The following is a 19,486-nucleotide window of genomic DNA, read 5'->3' as shown; positions in this document are numbered from 1 at the left end:
AGGTAGCATGGCTTTGGATCTAGAACCCATTTCTTAAGGGCTATGCCATAAACTGAGGTCTGTGCTCACCTCCAAAAGCCGTGAACATCTTCAGAGCGATGCACATCTAGACTGAGCAGCCAAGGGGTTGCCTGCACTTGAAGACATCCTCCTCATTCACCCAGTGAATGAGAACACAAATACCCTTGTGTATGGTGGTTCGTGCCTAGTTCACAGAAAGCTGGGCAGTTTGGAAACAATGAAGTTCCAAAGAGGTGATTATGGGTGCTCTTTGTCTTTTCCAAACCCATTCTGAAGTCCTCCAGCCTTCAACACCTCAGACTATGGCCGTATTTAGAGATGGCATTTGCAATTGTCATTGACTCACTAGGAAGGCCCTAATCTAAGGCCACCCATGTCCTTATACAGAGACATGCACTTGGAAGAAGACCCCAGGCATCTGGACGCAGCAGTGGGATGGTGCTTCTTCAAGTCAAAGAACACTCAGGTTGGCCACCAACCTCCATGCCTAGAGCAGATTCTCCCTCCAAGCCCTTGGAAGGAGCCAGACAGCTCATTCTGTATCTTGGGCTTTCAGCTTCAGAAATGCAAGACAGATCTCTTCCTGGAGAACTACACAGCCCGAGGCCCTTAGTGATGGCAGCCACAGCATTCCCAAACAGTCACAAGGATTCGTGAATGGTCAGCATCCCCCAACCTTCCACAGTATCCCACAACCTTCTGTAGATGGGACTGTGACTGAGACAACGCCAAGCTCACGGCCGCTCTGGGGTGTCTATCTTGAAAGAAGGAGTCTTGCACTAGCTGCCCAAGCTAAGTGAAATCTTGCAAGCCGACTGGAGTTAGTCTTAGGGCACCAGAAATGTCCCCCAGGTGCCACAGTACTGACATCAAGGAGGTGTTCCGGCTAAGTGCTATCTATCTAGGTACTTTAGCTCCAAATCCTTATTTCTTCTTTTAGTGCAACACCGTTAGCCTCTTAAAACCTCGGTGTCTAAAACTTAAACCTTGCTTTGGCTGCATGTCCTAGGAACCAGAACTCCAATCAAACCCTGTGTTTCCCCTCACAGTAGCCTTGATAAAGTCACAGTTGTCACAGGGGAGAAACACTGTGGTAGGCAGACTAATGGGCCCCACAGATGCTATTGTGCCCTAGCCTCCAGATCATGTGATTAGGGTCGTTCTTCATGTGAGCTGATGTAGTAACGAGGATTCTTATGAGCAAAGATCAGGAAAGCCAGAGAAGGAAAAGTCAGGAAAGTCAGAGAAGCGGGTAGAGAGACAGCTCGAGCGAGCAAGACAGTAACACAGAGAGAGGATGCAATGGTGAGAGAAACGGGGAAAACGAGGTGGTGAGGGAACAAGAGGAGAGTTGTTTTTTTTTTTAATTTATTTATTTATTAAGGATTTCTGCCTCCTCCCCGCCACCGCCTCCCATTTCCCTCCCCCTCCCCCGATCAAGTCCCTCTCCTTCATCAGCTCAAAGAGCAATCAGGGTTCCCTGACCTGTGGGAAGTCCAAGGACCACCCACCTCCATCCAGGTCTAGTAAGGTGAGCATCCAAACTGCCTAGGCTCCCACAAAGCCAGTACGTGCAGTAGGATCAAAAACCCATTGCCATTGTTCTTGAGTTCTCAGTAGTCCTCATTGTCCGCTATGTTCAGCAAGTCCGGTTTTATCCCATGCTTTTTCAGACCCAGGCCCGCTGGCCTTGGCGAATTCCCGATAGAACATCCCCATTGTCTCAGTGTGTGGGTGCACCCCTTGCAGTCCTGAGTTCCTTGCTCGTGCTCCCTCTCCTTCTGCTCCTGATTTGGACCTTGAGATTTCAGTCCGGTGCTCCAATGTGGGTCTCTGTCTCTGTCTCTTTTCATCGCCTGATGAAGGTTAATATTCAGGAGGATGCCTATATGTTTGTCTTTGGATTCACCTTCTTATTTAGCTTCTCTAGGATCGTGAATTATAAGCTCAATGTCCTTTATTTATGGCTAGAAACCAAATATGAGTGAGTACATCCCATGTTCCTCTTTTTGGGTCTGGCTTACCTCACTCAGGATAGTGTTTTCTATTTCCATCCATTTGTATGCAAAATTCAAGAAGTCCTTGTTTTTTACTGCTGAGTAATACTCTAATATGTATATATTCCATACTTTCTTCATCCATTCTTCCATTGAAGTGCATCTAGGTTGTTTCCAGGTCCTGGCTATTACAAACAATGCTGCTATGAACATAATTGAGCATATACTTTTGTTGTATGATAGGGCATCTCTTGGGTATATTCCCAAGAGTGGTATTGCTGGGTCCAGGGGTAGGTTGATCCCGAATTTCCTGAGAAACTGCCACACTGCTTTCCAGAGTGGTTGCACAAGTTTGCATTCCCACCAGCAATGGATGAGTGTACCCCTTTCTCCACAACCTCTCCAACAAAGGCTATCATTGGTGTTTTTTATTTTAGCCATTCTGACAGGTGTAAGATGGCATCTTAAAGTTGTCTTGATTAGCATTTCCCTGATCGCTAAGGAAGTTGAGCATGACTTTAAGTGTCTTTTGGCCATTTGAAGTTCTTCTGTTGAGAATTCTCTGTTCAGCTCAGTGCCCCATTTTATAATTGGGAAGAGGAGATTTTTGAAGATGCTGCAGCGTGGGCCTTGGAGATGGAGGAGGAGAGCCAAGAGCATGGCATGCACACATCCTCAAGAAGCCAGAGAAGGTAAGAACAAACTCTCCCCTAGAATTTCCTTCTGACTCCGAGTTATCAGTCTGACTTTCAAGAGTAGGAGATAGGGAATCCGTGCTGTCTTGAGTCACTGTCGTGACAGATCTTTGTGGCAGCCATAGGAGACAGAAAAGCCGAGGTTCTTTAACTGGACTCCAAAAAGAGGGCAGTAGGCCTGGGATGGTAACTGAGATGTGTGGCCCCCGGGGCAGTTTTTTTTTTCCCTTTAACATTTGGCTCAACTATGGTGGGTGGTGGTGTCTGTTGTCCCCTCGTTGTATGCAGCCACCAGGACAGTGCCTGTTGACGGTTGCTGTATCTCAGCTCTCTTTCTCCACCGCCCTTGATAGCTCACTGAGAATCCCTCGATAGGGCCCGTAGATGGGGCAAATAAAAGCACATTGCTTGGGACACGCTTTAATATAGTGATCGCTTATCTCAGATTCACATTAGAGACATTTTGTGTTTCATCTGGCACCTCTACCCCTGCGCTAGGGAAGCACCTGCTGCTTTAAGGGTCTGCGATCTGATCTGTTGGCGCCATCCCTGGAGACCACTGTCAGCTCAGCTGAACTCCATTGGGAGTCCGCACTTAGCAACTTGTCAATTGGCTGTTCTGTCCCCGAGGGGCATTGCTGAGCTCAGAGAGCAGGTGGGAAACACGGAGGCTACTGAGGGAGGACGGAGCTTGGAACAGGTGTGAGGTTCGGCCTCGCAGCTCAGATGTCCTACCGCAAGAATTATCATTGAGCTGCCATCTTCTCTGGTCATGTGGGGCTGGTAGGAAGCACTCCATATTCTTCAAGTGAAGGGAGGAATCATGGCTTGCTAGGGCCACTATACTATAAACAAGTACCAAAGACCAAAGGGCTTAAGTAGCAGAAATTTGTTTCCTCCTACTCCAGAGGCTGTGAGTTCAAGATCAGTGTGCTGCCATCTGGTCTCTGGTAAGATTCTCTTCCTGAGTGGTTGATGACTATTGTCTCGCTTTCTGTCCTCATGGCTCTCTCTTGACATCGTGTTAGCGTCAACAGCACATCCTCGTTATACCTCAGTGCCGTGCAAATTTCTATTTCCAAACAGCCACATAGTGAGGTATCAGTAGTTAGGACTTCAGCATAAGAATACTACAGGACCATTTCAGCTTGCATCACGGAGCTGGCTGCACAAACTATCCCAGCACCTCTCAGAGCCCAGGACTGGGACCCACAGGGAGGAGTTCACAGAGGCCTTCTCTTCCACCAGGGCCAAGGAGTCATAATGACAGGAAGCTGGGAGGGACCTCAGGCTAGAGGCAGTTAATCCTCCCAGAGGTAGCTAGCTTGGAAGCTAAGAAATCACAGTCCTCAGTTCTGGGCAGAGCCCAGGTTAGAACCTTGATTGTATGTGTCTATTAGTTTTACTCGGGGAAACTAGGAAACTTCAGCCACTACAGCTGGCCTGCAGAGCTCTCTGGCGTCTTCCTGATGTCAGGGCACCGTTCTGGCAACTGCATTGAACGTTGACCAAGCTCCTAGGCAGCTAGCAGTGGACCAGCATCTCTCTTTTAGGAAACCATGCAGGGGAAGTCTTGTTACGATGAGCCAGGAGTGCTGAGATAATGTGTTGAGAGCCTCAACAGTAGACTTCAGCAGAAGGTGGCCTTCTCCTTCAACAGGATCCAGGGTAGGGCGTGTCTGGAAATTAAAGTCCCGATCTTAAGTGACAAAGCTTAATTGAAGCCACTGGTTTCTCCTGACAAAGGCTGGTATTGAGGGCCCTAGAGTCACAGATTTATAGGCCCCAAGTGTCTCTGCATTAATGGCTTTCAAAACATCTCCTATAGAACCCAGGGTTCCCCCTATTCTCCCAGAACACCAAGGAAAGGAAGGTAAGGGCCCATTACTTCTTCTAGGCAACCGCCCTGTTACCTCTTTCTCATTCTGGATCTCCACACAGAGCTGCTTTGGGGAAAGAGGGCTCCTTCGCATAAAGCTGTGAAGACCGTGAAGACCATCAACCTAGTTCCATACTTTGTATATGAAAGATTTGTTCTTCAAACATGTTTGGAACTCTCTACTTTATGACACAGTGCTAGATTTGAAGATATTTGTTATTGAAGCATATTGCAGCAGATACTGACCAATAAGCCCAGAAGACCCAGGAACTGCCCCACCGACTACATTGACTAGAACCAGTTTAGGGCTCACATGATCTTAGGATGCCTTGCAAGTGACAGTTGTTTATGTTTCTGGAGAGTTGGTAATGGACCCTCAAAATGCATGGCTTCCTGAGAGTTGGGGAGGTGGCTCCTTAACATCATTTAAGTCTTGCAAAACCTGCAAATCCTGCAGACTCGGAGGCTGTGTAAATCTCCCACAGTTAGTTAGACCTAGATAGGAACTCAGTCTAACTCCAGAGTCTGAGTTCTTCTTGATAACTGATTTTCAGAAATGTTTCAGATCTTGAGCTTGAGAACCCAGGGTTTAGAACGCCACTGGCCATTAGGGAAAATCAGGAAAGGAAGAGGTTTGGGATGTGGCAAAGATCTTCACGGTAAATCCCATTGGTTTGAGGGTGTGGCGGATCCACGAATCCTCCTGTCTCCACATGTCACTGGGAGAGGGGGACTTGGCAAAAAAGATAACAAGTGAAGGGGAAACTAGGAAGCTTTACTCTGATGGCTGATGGAAAACCTGGTCTTGGGTTATCTTTGCTCTAGAGAATCCAAGAAAACAGATCTGTTTTAGTATAATGCTGGAATTTGCCAAAGAGGCTAAAACTCATTTACTGATATCATCTCTTGGCTTTTTTTTTTTGTGAGGTGGTAGAGTGTGTTTTACTCCTAAAAATGAAGTCAGGCCTTGGTGTGTCCAGGACAGAAGTGTGGAGAACCAACTTTCAAGTCTTCTTCATGCAGGGATCTCGGAGCGAGGCCTGTGCCATAGGGAGCCAGGAGAAGGATGAGGAGACAGGGGCTTGCTTCTCTTGTGGTGATTATAGCATAATGTTTACAAACCCGGCAGCAATAGAGTCATTGCCTATGGATTATTTGGAAGGTGTGTGCTGTCTAATGCCAACAGCCTCCTGGTGGAATTCATGCATTCTTATTTGTTTATCTTTTGTGTACACTTGTGGAGGGCAGGGGACAACTTGTGGGAATCGGTTTTCCCCTTCCACAGTGTGTGTCCTGGGAAGAGATCTCAGGTCATTGGGCTTAGCAGCAAGCGCCTTTACACGCTGAACCATCTTGCCAGCCCATGATGGAATTAAAATAAGGATGACCCTTGCCTCTGTCATTTGTCAGTCGTCTGATTTTGGACATGCTACCTGCCCTTCTATGCTTCCATCTCTTCACTTCGAAATGTGGGGAATGACACATCACATGGTGTTTGGAGATTGAAATGAGAAGCCATATGTAACAAATGTTCATTCATCCCCCTAGAGTCCTTTATTTCTTTCCCCAGCAGCCTTCTGCAGAGACAATTGTATGCTTGGGCACCAAGAAGCTTCCCTGTCGTAAAGGGAGTGTGAAGCCAGTGAAGTTAGGGAGGGCGTGGGATACGAAAAGAAAGCAGATCCTCACCTACTGGGCCATACATTATCACACACGGTTCCACCACCCGTCAAGGGGAACTGACCTCCTGGGAATGGGTATGGCTTACGCAGGGCCACACAGCAAGCTAGGGACAGCCACTGAACTTGGATACAGATCTCTGTACTTCATCTTCATTACTCCAGAAGAAGCTTTTTATGGTCAGTGAGCTCGGAAGCCAGATTTCCTGGACACTGTGTACAACTGAAAACAGACCTTGACTTCGCAGGCGGTTGGTTCTGTCTTGGATAAAATGTAAGCACACATCTATACTGCAGGAACCTGAGTGTGAAGGGGGAGCCCCCCAAAGCATCCAGAAAAGAACTGGCATTGAGAAAAGACTTTGTTCAAACCCATCCACCCATTCACTCCTCCACTCACACCCTGGAAGAGTTACTGGACCCTGTAATATGCCGTGAATGGCATCATGTGGTTGTGCTAACTTTTCTCCATTTTCTGTCTTCTGTAGGGAGTCACCCTTGCTGTGTGTGTGGTAGCCACTTGGGATGGTAATAACTATCGTGTGCCAGAAGGAAGGGCATGGCATATGTGCCCCTGTCTGACCTCTCTTCCTGTGCAAGAAGGAAATGTGATTCACCCAGGCTGTGCCTTATAGGGCTGGAGTGGGTGGGGTGTGCAGTGGCAGCTCTGGTCCTGGTCTGTGAGAACACTGTTGGAAACCAGGAAGCTGTGTTTATCTGAGAGAGGCGCCAGGACACCAGAGAGGTCAAAGAGGTCCAGTCCAAGAGAGAGGGAAGTAATGCATTTAGAGTCGAGAGCCAGGGGGTTGACAGAAGCAGCATGGGCCAGGATGCCTCCATGTGGGTTGCCACTGGGGTTCTACAGGAAAGCAAATGGGTGGGGGGCATAGCAAGGGGTCCTCGGGAGCTTTGATGGATTCTTCAGCAAGAGTTGGAAAGTGAGCAAAGTTTTCACTGTTCTCAAATAAAATAAGGGCCAGGGGAACTAAACAAAGGGATGTTAGGATCCAGTGGTTCCCAGCTTTTGTTTACTTGTATCTCAGCACTGTTACTAGGCAAGACACACCCATCAGAAACATTGTGGGCGATATGCACTCTCTCTTCCCACTTGCACTATGGGGATAAGGAAAAGAGGAGGGACAATACGGCAAACGGTCACTCATGAGAACCTGGGGTGGATTCATACAAAGAGGAAAATGTCTTGTCCAAGCTCTGCTCTTCTGCCCCAAGAGTGAGTTTCCCCTTGTTGAGGAGCACAGCAGTGGATGGATGGAGCGACCGCTGAAAGTGTTTAAGAGGCACGACGGAAGTCAGTCATAACATTTATTAAACATTCACGGTACATGGGTTAGTAGGCAAAACACAGGAGGAAGATGCCGCGGAAATCCAGCAGCTGTCTTCACTTAACTCACGACAATGACATTTTGCTTAAGCGGAGAGACACCTGGTAAGCACACAGGGACACGTGCAACCAAACCCTAGCTATACAGACACGGCCCATTTGCCACTCCAAGAGCATTAGGAGACCTTATGGTGGCGCTTGGGGCACCAGGCGCTGAGACACAGCTCTCAATGCCAGTACTCCAGTGTTTTGCGCTGCCGCTGAAGCAATGCTACTAGGAGATACTAAAATACCAGGAAAGCCATGTATTTGTTTCCTTAACTTGAATTCATGTTCAGATCAGTAATCTTGTTTAACACGAGGCAAAGGAAGTTGACTTAACAAAAATGTGAGAACAGTATTATGTGGTAAAAAAAATTCATCAGTAAAATCAGACCTTTGCAAATCTCATCACAGATTCTGGAAGTTAAGAGCCCCCTGCATCCATCTCTCAAGCTTCTACTGGGTGACAAGACTTTCCAAGAAATTTAATCAGCAACGGCATTTTATCACCATGTGTGTGTGTGTGTGTGTGAAATATTGTTTATGTTTTTGCCTGCCTTAAAATATTTCAAATGTAGGGTTGGCAGATAAAATATCGGATGTCTTTCAGTGTACGAGATGCACTTAAAACTGAAAATTACTGTCTAGAAGGGTGTTTCGCAATACGTGGGTTGCAACCCTATTGGGGTTGACCGACCCTTCCACAGAGGTCTCCTAAGACCATTGGAAAACAGATTTACATTATGATTTATAACAGTAGCAAAATGATAGTTATGAAGGAGGAATGAAAATAATTTTATGGTTGGGGGTCACTGCACTATGAGGAACTGTATTAAAGGGTCAGGGCATTAGGAAGGTTGAAACAGCTGGCTTATCCAAAAGTATACTTTAGCTGCATAGCTATGTTTTTATTAACTAAATCCTAGAACCTTGTTTTTAAGTCAGAAACTCCAGAGGTTCCTAATAATGGGCAGCAGGTGGGGGGAGTTCCTAATTTTTCTTCATTTATTTCCTAATACTGTCAGAGAGTCCAAGTCTTTATTTAGGCAGGAAAAGTATGTAGACTGTAAGACCGAATCAGGTATCACAGACATTTTTATCTCTTACATCTTTTATCATTGCAGTTTTGATTCTGCCTTTTGAGTTGACTGAGAAGGTGACGGTAGTTCCTCATGTAAGACTGAAGTCTGAAGAGGGAATAGTCTGGTCTGACAAGTTGGGTGTGGCAGGCAGTTCTGTGCTCAGCTGTTTCTCCTTAGTGCAGTCCATTAGGCACACCCACCACTGTGAGATGTACAGCGTGTCTAATTCTAGAACATCAGGGGCCCTAGCAGCCCCTGCGACTCTTCTTTTCCCTCTTCTGCATGGCAGCCTGGGTCACTGGGCTGTTCTGGCCTTATGGAAGGGAGAAGAAGAACGTCCATTCCTTGAATAATTGACAGCTCGCAGCAACAAACTTTCCTTGATTCATATTTCCTTTTCTTTGTGTATTTTTTTTTGCTTTCTGCATGTGCCTACAAACTGTTTCTATTGAGAAAGTTCATATTAAACCTATTAAGGAGACATGACAGCCTTGTACAAGAAAAAAAGGATGGAAATGAGAGAAAAGGAGAGACAGGGAGGAAGGAAGCGAAAGAGGGAGAGGGAGAGAGAGTGTGTGTACTGGTAGACTGCATTGGCACATGCTCTCTAGAAATGTTCTTCGTGGTGTCTCAATGTATAACTTATTTCTATTTTTAAACAGAGAGTTCTCAGAGTTAAATGTTTTTCAGCACTAATTTTGCAAAGAAACAAAGCTCACACAAAACTCCAACTTTTATGGAAGAATGGTAACACTTGCTGAATTTCAATATCCACTGATAAGTTTTGAACACACAGAGAAGGTGACCATATGTTCAGTTACACACACACACACACACACACACACACGCACGCACACGAGCCAGCGCGCGCACCCACAGTGAGCCAATTATCAAGAACTACGTAGATGGTAATAAAAACATACACACTTTTGGCATTCCAAGTTACCTGTGAACTGAGTCCCAGCTGTCAGTTTCCTTTGGGGCCTGACTATACATTTTTCCACCCTTGTCCAGGTAAATACAATTCCCCTTCCTACGTGGAGGTCTTTCTGGAGAAGAGGAAGTATAGGTGAACAGAAGAAATTACATTGAGGTTTAAAACAAGTAGTGGGGTTAGGGTATAAAGGAGAAGTCACACGGTACAGGTCACCTTCCCTTCTGCCTTGACTTCGCTGAAAGAAAACGCGCTTTCAGGCTATTGGCCTTGCATGCTTTTCCCTTTGAGGAAACAAAAATCCGAAAACCTGTCTTTTAGACTCACTCTTTTTGCTTTTCTGATGATGATGGAAACTTAAACCTCTGTGTGTTCTCGACCAACCTCTAGATTTAAAAGAGTCAGACTAGTCCCATAGTCGGGAGTGGCCAGAGGAGGTGTGCTTCATCCGTCCTTGGTGGCACTGAGAAGGTGTGTAGTTGTAATATGTATGGGAAGTAGCCGTGGGTTCCCCGGGAAGGAAAGTGGTGACTGTAATTCTGCAGGAGCAGAAGAAAGAGCACAGCAGCATGTCACTATGGAGAGACCTCACCCGGGGTGTTCCAGAAAATTCTAAAGCTCATCAGGATCTCTACCTCCATTTTCACCATGGACTTGGCAGTGACATTTGTAGCACGAGCCTTTTGGGGCTCCTGTCCCTGGTCTGAGGTTTCTTCTATGGTGAACGAACACTGTGGAAAACGTCTTGTCATTTTATGACCCCCACCTTAAGTTCCTTGTCTCTGTGAAGGATGAAAAGCAGACATTGAAAAGTCCCCATGACAAGTGGGTCTCCTTTCTCCTTCACTCCAGTTTCCTCTTCCTCCTTTCCCGTTTCTTCCTTGCTCCCTGGTCTCTCCCTTCCTGCTGCAGCGGAGGGCCAGCCGTCATAGCTCAGGGGGGTGGAGCAGAGGGGCTCATGTGGCTGTAGGAATACCTGGTCAGTGACGCCCCTAGGGTCCTCCCATCCTCCTCCTCTCCCACCTCTCCTCTCACCCCTGGGGGACCAGGGTTGGGACAACAGGGGAAGGTGGCCATGAAGCCCAAGCGAAACCGTTTGTTCATGAAGCAGTAGATGATGGGATTCACACAGGAAGAGGTGTAGGAGAGGAGGAGGATGAAGGAGATGGGAGTCCCCGAGAGGTGTTTCTCAGCAGAAGCGGTGTCATACGCCCTCCAGGCGTTGGCACTGAAGATGGGCATCCAGCACAGGAAGAAGAGGACCACAATGACGATGAGCATGCGAATCACGCGCTTCTTGGCTATCAGGTTGGCAGCGGAACTGCTGCTCCTGATGCGGTTGACTCGGCTGCTGCCGCTGCTGGTAGACAGCTGCTGAAGCTCCAGCTTCCGCGGGTGCCGGGACTTCTGCAGGTAACACCCATCACTGTCCTCATATCGGCTGCTGCCACTGCTCAGCTTCTTCTCTGCATGGGCAAGTGACATCATTTTATTGCTCAGGACATGTCATGCCAGAGAGAAGACGTGAAGACCCTGATGCCTTCCGTCCAGGAGGCCAAGCTGAACTTGAACTGGAGAAATGGACAGGCAGCTAGGCCTGTACTGGTTTATATCAGTATTGGTCTGCGCTAGGTCTGTCCTTATAATGAAATATAAATCATGCATACATATAGTAATTATAGTAGCAATAAAATCCTACACACAGAGATTGTAAGGCTGAAACTTATTACAAAATAAATATTAACACTCTTCTCTGTTCTTTCTTTCCTGTTTGCTTGCTAAGTGTTTAGATTACTTTTATTGCGAGGACTCCAAGTAACAGAGAAAGTCAACAGGAGGCAGCGAGACTGCGTTATCTACATAGTAAGGAACCGAGGGAGGAGGCAGGGAGAGCAGGAAAAAGTTATGTCAACACAGGTGTTGGGGACAGTTTCAGTGGGCTCTAGAAGGGAGGCAGCACTGAGGGCGAGAAAGGAGTAGCAAAAAGCTGGGCTTGTAGGGTGTGGACCTAATGTCTCAATGCCACGCGCAGGACAGAATCACCAGAGGGTATCCGCTAAGTGTTTACATTACAGTAAGCCTGGGAGACATGCGAGCGTGTTCCCCTTTGATTCCACCTAGGACCCCACCAAGAAATGTCTCCTCGTTTTACACACATGGAACTAGGGAAACCGGGTCTCCTGGCTTTCTATGACACCAAGGTTTGAATGCATGCTCTATGTATTCTGAGTCCTTCTAGCTAACTTTTATTTATTTAGTCCATCTAGCTTTTGAGTTCTTTTGGAATAAACACCCAGTCTAAAGATAGTTACCTTTAGAAGATTTCTTCTGGCTAGCGTCAAATTTTATTCCTTGGTAGAGTTCCAGAGAGATCAGCCCATAGGCCACCACCATCACAATCCCGGGGATGAGAAACAGGATGAGTAGCAGGAATGTTTGCCTAATACAATTAAAAGAAATCTAATCACCAGCGACTCTGGACCTTCAAGTTCTGATGGGCAAGAATGAGGCGGGGGCAGCTGGTCTGAGCAGACCCATTCATTTCTAGCGCTTAACGTCCTTGAAAATTCCGTGTCTGGAGGTCAGGTCATTAGAACCTGTTTACTTCTCACTCTCTTTAAAGTGGATGTGAAGGCTACTTGAGCTGGGAAAACGTGGTATCATTCTATGCTCCAAACTGACAAACACGTTCAAGGCTAACAGCAAAACCGGCAGGAGGCTGAGGCAGGAGGCTTGCTCGAGTCCAGGAGTTTGAGGTTAGCCTGGATGACACAGTGAGACCCTTTATAAAAATTAAGTAACATGAGCAATAGATAAATAATGAAGCCATTAAAAAATAATGGGAGCATATGGCGTGGATGTCCAAGGTGTTGAAATAATAAATATGAAAATACTTCCCACCCAATGAGGACTAGTGCGGGGTTCTACAGCCGAGGTTAAGCTCTGTATGTGTGTGTCTCATCTTAACTCACATAAGAACCTTTAATGTAATTGCTATTATCTGAGCACCTATTGGAGTCAGGAAAAAAATTGAGCCTTGAAGAGATTGATGTGCCCGAAGCCAGACAACTAATAGCAGAGGTGAGATTTGAACCCTATGACATACAACAGGTTACACAACTTGTTGACTCTACAATGGGAGCCATTGGATGCTTAGGTCAGAAACCATGGAAAATCTTTCTGTTTTAGCCAATGTAACACTTGCCACCCATAAATCCTCCTAAGTATCCGTTCTCCATCCCGCTGCGAACTGGTTTGGTGGCCCACAAAGTCTTAGGCCTGGAAGGATCGAGCTATGCTTTCTCTAAACACAGTTGGGGTTGAGGATTCACAGCCTCCTGCTCTGTGAGTCTGGTCCCTAAATCACTTTTGTAGTCTGGCATGTGTAAGCTACAAATTAGACCATACAGTTGTCAGAGGCAAACAGTGGCTAGGCCATTTCTCATTGCAATTGGACATGTTTTGATAAGTCTTGGATAGCCTTCTCTTTTGCAGTGTAATGCTGTTTTGTGTGCACGTTGCTTGTTTGAAATGAAAGGAAGAGGGTAAGGAAGCATGCCACTTCGGAATGTCTACATCCTGTTTCTAAAACAACCCTATAATTAGGAAACGTAACCCACATTTGTGCCATCTTTACATTAAAAATATTTTTATGACTTCTTATTTGAACCTTATAACTGTATATATAACCTATATAAATAAAGCAGATTTAGAAAAAAATCCATATTATTAACTCCTTTGGAGATAAAGAACTGGTACTTCAAGGGGCTGAGCAAATTTCCCCAAGGCTATTTTGCTAGTAAGCAAATGAACCAGCATAGGAAAATCTTCTCTTCTGGTAAGCTATTCTGGGCAAACACAGTGCTTATAAACACTAGGAAACGGGTGTCAAGATAACTTTGCTTGCCACCAAGCTTGATAACCTGTGTTTAATCCCTGGAACCCACGTGTTAGAAGTAATCCTTCAAGCTGTCCTCCGGCCTCCACACATGCATGACGGCACATGTGTACCCCCCACATACACATACAAAGAGGTTAATGTTTTTAAAAACACTAGAAAAAAGCTACATAAGATTTTTTTGGATATTGGTTTCTCATCCATTTCTTAGAAAGTCATAACTCTGTAAGTCAGCCCGTCTGAGCTCCTTGGGGATCATGGAGATGCCTAGGCATAGTGGTTAAACACAGAGTGAGGCTTTGGCCCCTCCTAGCTTTGTGGGTTTAGTCACTCTGGAACCTCTAAGTCAGTTTCCTTATCTGTGAAATGGACATTCCAACATCACCTCATCTAGAACCGGTGTTGAGGATCTCGGTTTCCCACTGTGTACTCTCCCCGTCAAGCTAGAATAACCCTCTTCAGGGGGTCTCTGAGGCCCCACACTTGGGGGACTATGGGCCTCTAACTTTCTGGACTGTGAGCTTTTCCCTCAATGGTGTAACCACTTGTAGGATGTCCATGATCCAGTAAATAACTTCTCATTCAGCTCTGTAAGGAGATCTAACTCGACTCTGTGGGTCACATGGAAAGAGGAGGCATGAAAGCAGGAGAGGAACTTGTTGGGGGGAAAAGGGGGTTCAGCCAGAGATGGAAGGGATGGGAGAGGAAATGGGAAAGGGGGCAGACAACTAAACTTCATTATATAAATGTATGAAACTGTCAAAAAATAGTAATAGAAAAGGACCCTCCTTAGCAAGCCTCCAGGCCACCTGTCCCATAGCCATCTGGCACAGTGTTCCCGTCCCTCGAGAGCGAGCACCGCCTTACCAAGATTGCTGCATAGCATCGCTTGGCAACAGGAAGCGGCACATATTTGCCGTCTGGTTGTTATTTTTCGTAAAAGGCACCAAGTTGCTGTAAATGGGATACGGAGTCATGATGGTGAAGGAGAGGCACCAGGTGGCAGCGATGACCTTCAAAGCGTGGGACTTCGTTTGCCAGACGCGGGACTGTAAGGGTCTGCAGATGGCACCGTATCTCTCCAGAGAGATGGCTACCAGGTTGAAGGTGGAGACACTCACGGAAGTGCCTGGGAAGGAGCATAGACGGGAACACGGAAGTTACTCGGGTGTTGACTCCGATTTAGCTTAGGTGTATCAGAGCTGCGGTTTAGTATCGTGTGAAAATGCTCAAGGGGTAAAGAAATACTGTGTATATTTTTGAAAGATGATTTAGGGCCAGCTTTGGGCCGAAAAGGACTTAAGGCAGTTAAGCATAGGTCTTTGCCAACACATCTCACTGCCCAGTTTCAGATAAGCTTATTGGCTTTGATTGCAATCTAACTCCAGCTTGGGCTGAAGGTACTCATTAATTAATAAACACGGGGATTAAAAATAAATTGCCATCCCACAGAAGGGCTTTTTGGAAACCTAGAGAAGAGTTCTAATTTTGATCACGACCATGTAGTTAAGTAGACCTTAGAAGGCAAAAATCGTCAAGGGCTCCATGATGTCAAAAGATCACTGGGGTGCTGAAATTTCTAATACACAATTTAAAATTTTACACAAATTAAACATTTTCAAATTTAAACTATCTGTTGAAAAACTGCATAGTAAGAAAAGGTAACAGAAAAGAGGTTCTGGGATGAACTAACGGGTTCTATGAGTGGGAGAAGCAGGTCTTTCCAGCCGTCCAGCCTTTGTGTTTTATAAAGCGGGTGTGTTTAGCGCTTAGAGTGAGAGAGAGATGAATTGCGTCTGCTCTAACGCATTCACACGCATGCAGTCCAAAGGAGTCCCCACTTCTCCCTATGGTGTTGGGAGTGCGTGCTTACTGTAAAATCTTATCCTTTAAGCTCACTTGACTTGGAAACAGTCAAAACTTGATATCCTAAAACATCACTACTTACCAGGATAGATAGTAACTATGTATGTTTTTTTCTAATACCTTTAAGTAAAGCCTTTTTTTTGGGTGGGGGGATTCACTCACTGTGTCTTACTGGACTTCCCTCTAAAGAGCCTATGACATGTAGAATTGAAAGCACAGCTCTAAGTCTCAGTAAGTGTGTTCCGTACAATGGGTCCACAGTCACTATAAACTCACTGTCAATCACATCCTCCCCGCCCCGGCCACACACAAGTAAGGTGTGTGATGCGTTTTGTGAGCAGTATTGTCGAAGATATTACAAAATAGAGGGTAGGATCTAAATCACCAGCATTAGAAATTACAGGCCTGGTGGGGCATGCCTCTAATTCTACCACTTGGGAGGCAGATGCAAGAGAATCACCTCAAGTTCAAAGCCACCTAGCTACACAGTAAGTTTCCAGGTCAGTGAAGACAGCATACTGAACTCCATTCAGGCCTCCCACTTCACTTCAAACCCCAAACCAATACCAAACAACAAGAAAAAGTAAATTTAACAAAGTAAGCTCTCGTGACATTCCAAATAATCCCAGAATTATTTTGCTGTTTAATTTTGGCTATTAAAACTGTTCTGAGGTGAAATTCACACAGCACAGAACGGACCGCCTCAAAGCAAACAACAGTCCATGGCCGTCAGAGCCGCGTGACCCTGTGAGCACTTCTGTTAACTCTCCTCCCTGGCTAAGAGGCTCAAGCACTGTGTCCGTCAGACGCTCACGGATGGACCCCAGAAGTTAATGAGCTCAGAGCAAGACTTCATGACCTAGCCATGATTCTTGTCATTTTTAAGGCATTAGAATATGGTCAGGGGTCTTGAACGCAGATGAAACATTTTTGGTCACTAATATGGGGCCATGAGGGTCAGAGATTCATTATCATTGTGTCTTCCTGTGGATCCTGAACACTCAGCTGGGAAAAATAAAGGTTTTTTTTTTTTTAAAGCTTTAAAGTTTTCTTGTTTCAGAAGATTGCCCTAGTCCTACTCAGTACTATCTGTTTTACACAGTTTGGGTCAGAATCAAATATCTTCTACACACACACACTTTACATCCCCTACACACACACACATACACACACACACATCTTATATCCCCTACACACACATACCTTACATCCCCTACACACATACACACACACCTACCTTACATTCCCTACACACACACACCTCACATCCCCTACACACATACACACACACACACCTACCTCACATCCCCTACACACATACACATACCTTACATCCCCTACACACATACACACACACCTACCTTACATTCCCTACACACACACACCTTACATCCCCTACACACACACACACACACACACACACCTTACATCCCCTACACACACACACCTTACATCCCCTGCACACACACACCCCTCACCCTCTTCTTCCTTGTTGGTTCTCAGAATGGGCAAGGGACAAGGCAGTGTGACAGAGAGGAACAAGGGATATGTATTTGTCTAGGGTTAGGAGAGCTACAACAGCTGGCAAGCTGAGCCCTGAGTTCACCACAGTAGTGCCTGCTAATCTCGGTTCAAACCCCAGCCGCCATGCTTTCCCTGACTTTGTGAGACAGGGAAAAGTTGATGCTAGGTCTTTACCAGGTGGTTGAGGAACAAGATCATGGAACCAAAGTGCTCAGCCAAATATCTGGCACATAAAAAGTACTAAAAAGTAGCTTTGTGGGGTGTGTTATAATCGCCATTATGTTTGGTATAAGCAGGCAAACCAATCAGGGACTACTTCATAATCCATGGTCCTTAGGAACATATTAGGGACTCTCTCTCTCTCTCTCTCTCTCTCTCTCTCTCTCTCTCTCTCTCTCACACACACACACACACACACACACACACACACACACACTCCTGGCCTAATGTGCCCTCATGCTTTGAGAGAATAATCTGGGGAGTGAATCCTGACAGAAGAAGCTAGACTGAGCTCAAATGGTTTAAAACAGCCCTCGTTTCTCACAGAACAAGAAACACAACAGCCAAAACACCCTGATCCTACGCACCTGCTCCATTCCAAGAAACCTTGACCCAAGCTGGGAGTTAATTGGAATACAACCACCTGCCACTAGAAAGGTATAGAGTGACTTGATGTCACCTAAGAATTCTTGGCCTTCCATAAAGAGGCAAGCCCATTCCATTTCCCTGTGCTTTTGTATCAGCTTCAGACACACACTTCCTGGCAAGTAGGAGGACTGTAAAGAGAACGCTTGTGTCCATGTCCGTGGGCCCAGACAGACAGATGCTTGGTGTTTAGGAACCCAGCAGGGCCCCTCTGCTGTGACTGTCTAAGCAGGGCGCGAGAAGAGCCCTTTCAACAGCCACCGGCAGCGACTCACCCATGAAGTAGGTGGTGGTCTTGCACATAGCACTTCCAAAGATGAAATCCTTGAGCAGGTTGGGGATGAGGTTGAAGGGCATGCAGAAGAGGCAGAGCATGAGGTCACTGACAGCCAGGGACAGCAGGAAGATGTTGGTGACCGTCCGCATCCTCTTGTTCCGAATCAGCACCGTGATGACCAGCGTGTTCCCCAGCACACTGAGGAGGAATATCAAGGAGTAGAGGAGAATCTGCACGGCAGGCTGCCACTCTGCAGAGGAACGGGGAAGAGTTGGAGGCATGGGGGGTTAGGAGGGTGGACTGATAAGACCTTAGACCCCCCCCAGGGAGTGGTCATTTCTGATGGTGTCCCCCACTGGCGTGCTTCACTGAGCCTGAGTATTCCTGTACGGGCTGCATTGCAGACACAAACCCAGGGAGACACAGGACAATCCAATTGTTTTTTCAAAGGTTGGCGTGTCAACAGATCACCCAGGAGAGCAGTTTTTCCTAAGGACAATGCTCCTGAACGGTGATGGCTTTCTTTCCCTGAGGCTAAGCATTATTTTGCTTTAATCGCCTCTTCATGCTGGGTTTCCCCTAAGAAAAGGCAACCTCTACCCCTGACAATGCCTTTTCTGTAAAGCCTGGAAGTCCCAGCTTCCACACTTGGCACCCTTTTCTTCCCACAGCTCTTCTATGCGTTTGTCACCCCCCCCCAATCCTGCATGAGTCCCCAACTCTCTTGTGGGAATAATAAGAATATTCGACTGTAGATTTCTCTCACTCTTTTATCCAAACTTTTGAACATACAACTTCATTTAGCTTTGTCTCCCAGGGATTTTGTACACACACACACACACACACACACACACACACACGTACATTTTAGTCAGCCTTGCTGTTGCTATTATCTCCTTGACTCCGTAATTTTCTGAACTCCAGTCCCAGCTTCCAACACCTACCTTTGGAAGGTTGAGGTTGATCCAGGCAGAAAAGAGTCTCATTTTCCAGGCCGAGTTCACAGGGGGGAGTAATGTTGCTCCCATTCATAAGAAGGCTTTCGACCACGTCCATCCCGCTGCTCTCTCCCAAGTGCTGGCGAGCTGGTGAATGGCTCACTCCTGGTTCATTCCTCTAATGACTGGAGAGTCTCCTAGAGGCAACCTGCCGTGGAGGGGCAGGGAGGGGGGATTTCCAGGTGTGGGCTTTGCAGTCATTCCTAAAGGCAACTCGAGTTCACCATTCTCAGACCAGCTGGGCAAGCGTGCCCACTCCTGTGGGGAGAAGGCAGCCTGTGCAAGGCAAGCCTGCTCCACCTTCCAGGTCCACCCCTCCCATTCCTGGGCCAGGCTGAGGCCCTGAGCATAGGCAGCCTGGCTGCATATTAACCCTTCCCAGAGTGGGGCCACGTCTACACACACACACACACACACACACACACACACACACACACACACACGGGGGTGGAGAGAAAAGGAGGGAGAGAGAGGGAGAGACTTCCCAATTACCACCTCTCCTCTCTGCCTGTCATTGTCCCAGACATATTCAGAGTGAAGCCTGAACTGTCTGAGTGAGACAGCATCAATTAACATGGTAACAGATCCGATAATGCATACGGGCAGG

The 19,486-nt window shown here is 46.6% G+C and overlaps 1 protein-coding gene across 1 annotated transcript; it reads right to left on the bottom strand.

The window, feature by feature from the left end:
- Positions 1-7,576: 7,576 nt before the first annotated feature.
- On the bottom strand, positions 7,577-19,183 carry Cckar (cholecystokinin A receptor). The gene is made up of 5 exons (XM_075943529.1): positions 18,826-19,183; positions 17,880-18,131; positions 14,437-14,698; positions 11,984-12,111; positions 7,577-11,137 (listed from the first exon to the last, which is right to left on the bottom strand). The coding sequence occupies exons 1-5, from the start codon at positions 18,935-18,937 to the stop codon at positions 10,605-10,607; spliced, it is 1,287 nt and encodes a 428-aa protein (XP_075799644.1). The 5' UTR covers positions 18,938-19,183; the 3' UTR covers positions 7,577-10,604.
- Between the last annotated feature and the right edge of the window lie 303 nt (positions 19,184-19,486).

Source organism: Microtus pennsylvanicus, chromosome 12, assembly GCF_037038515.1.
Source record: "Microtus pennsylvanicus isolate mMicPen1 chromosome 12, mMicPen1.hap1, whole genome shotgun sequence".
NCBI lineage: Eukaryota > Metazoa > Chordata > Mammalia > Rodentia > Cricetidae > Microtus > Microtus pennsylvanicus.
Note: the sequence above shows the minus strand (reverse complement) of the source record. Positions and strands in the feature narration are given on the sequence as shown.

What these genes read in the sequence shown, in the direction of transcription:
- Cckar (XM_075943529.1), bottom strand. Translation starts at nt 18,937, where the DNA reads ATGGACGTGGTCGAAAGCCTTCTTATGAATGGGAGCAACATTACTCCC. An exon ending in TCAACCTCAACCTTCCAAAG is followed by an intron (nt 18,132 to 18,825) that starts GTAGGTGTTGGA and finishes GTTCCTCTGCAG; the next exon opens with AGTGGCAGCCTGCCGTGCAG. An exon ending in GACCACCACCTACTTCATGG is followed by an intron (nt 14,699 to 17,879) that starts GTGAGTCGCTGC and finishes GCTCCTTCCCAG; the next exon opens with GCACTTCCGTGAGTGTCTCC.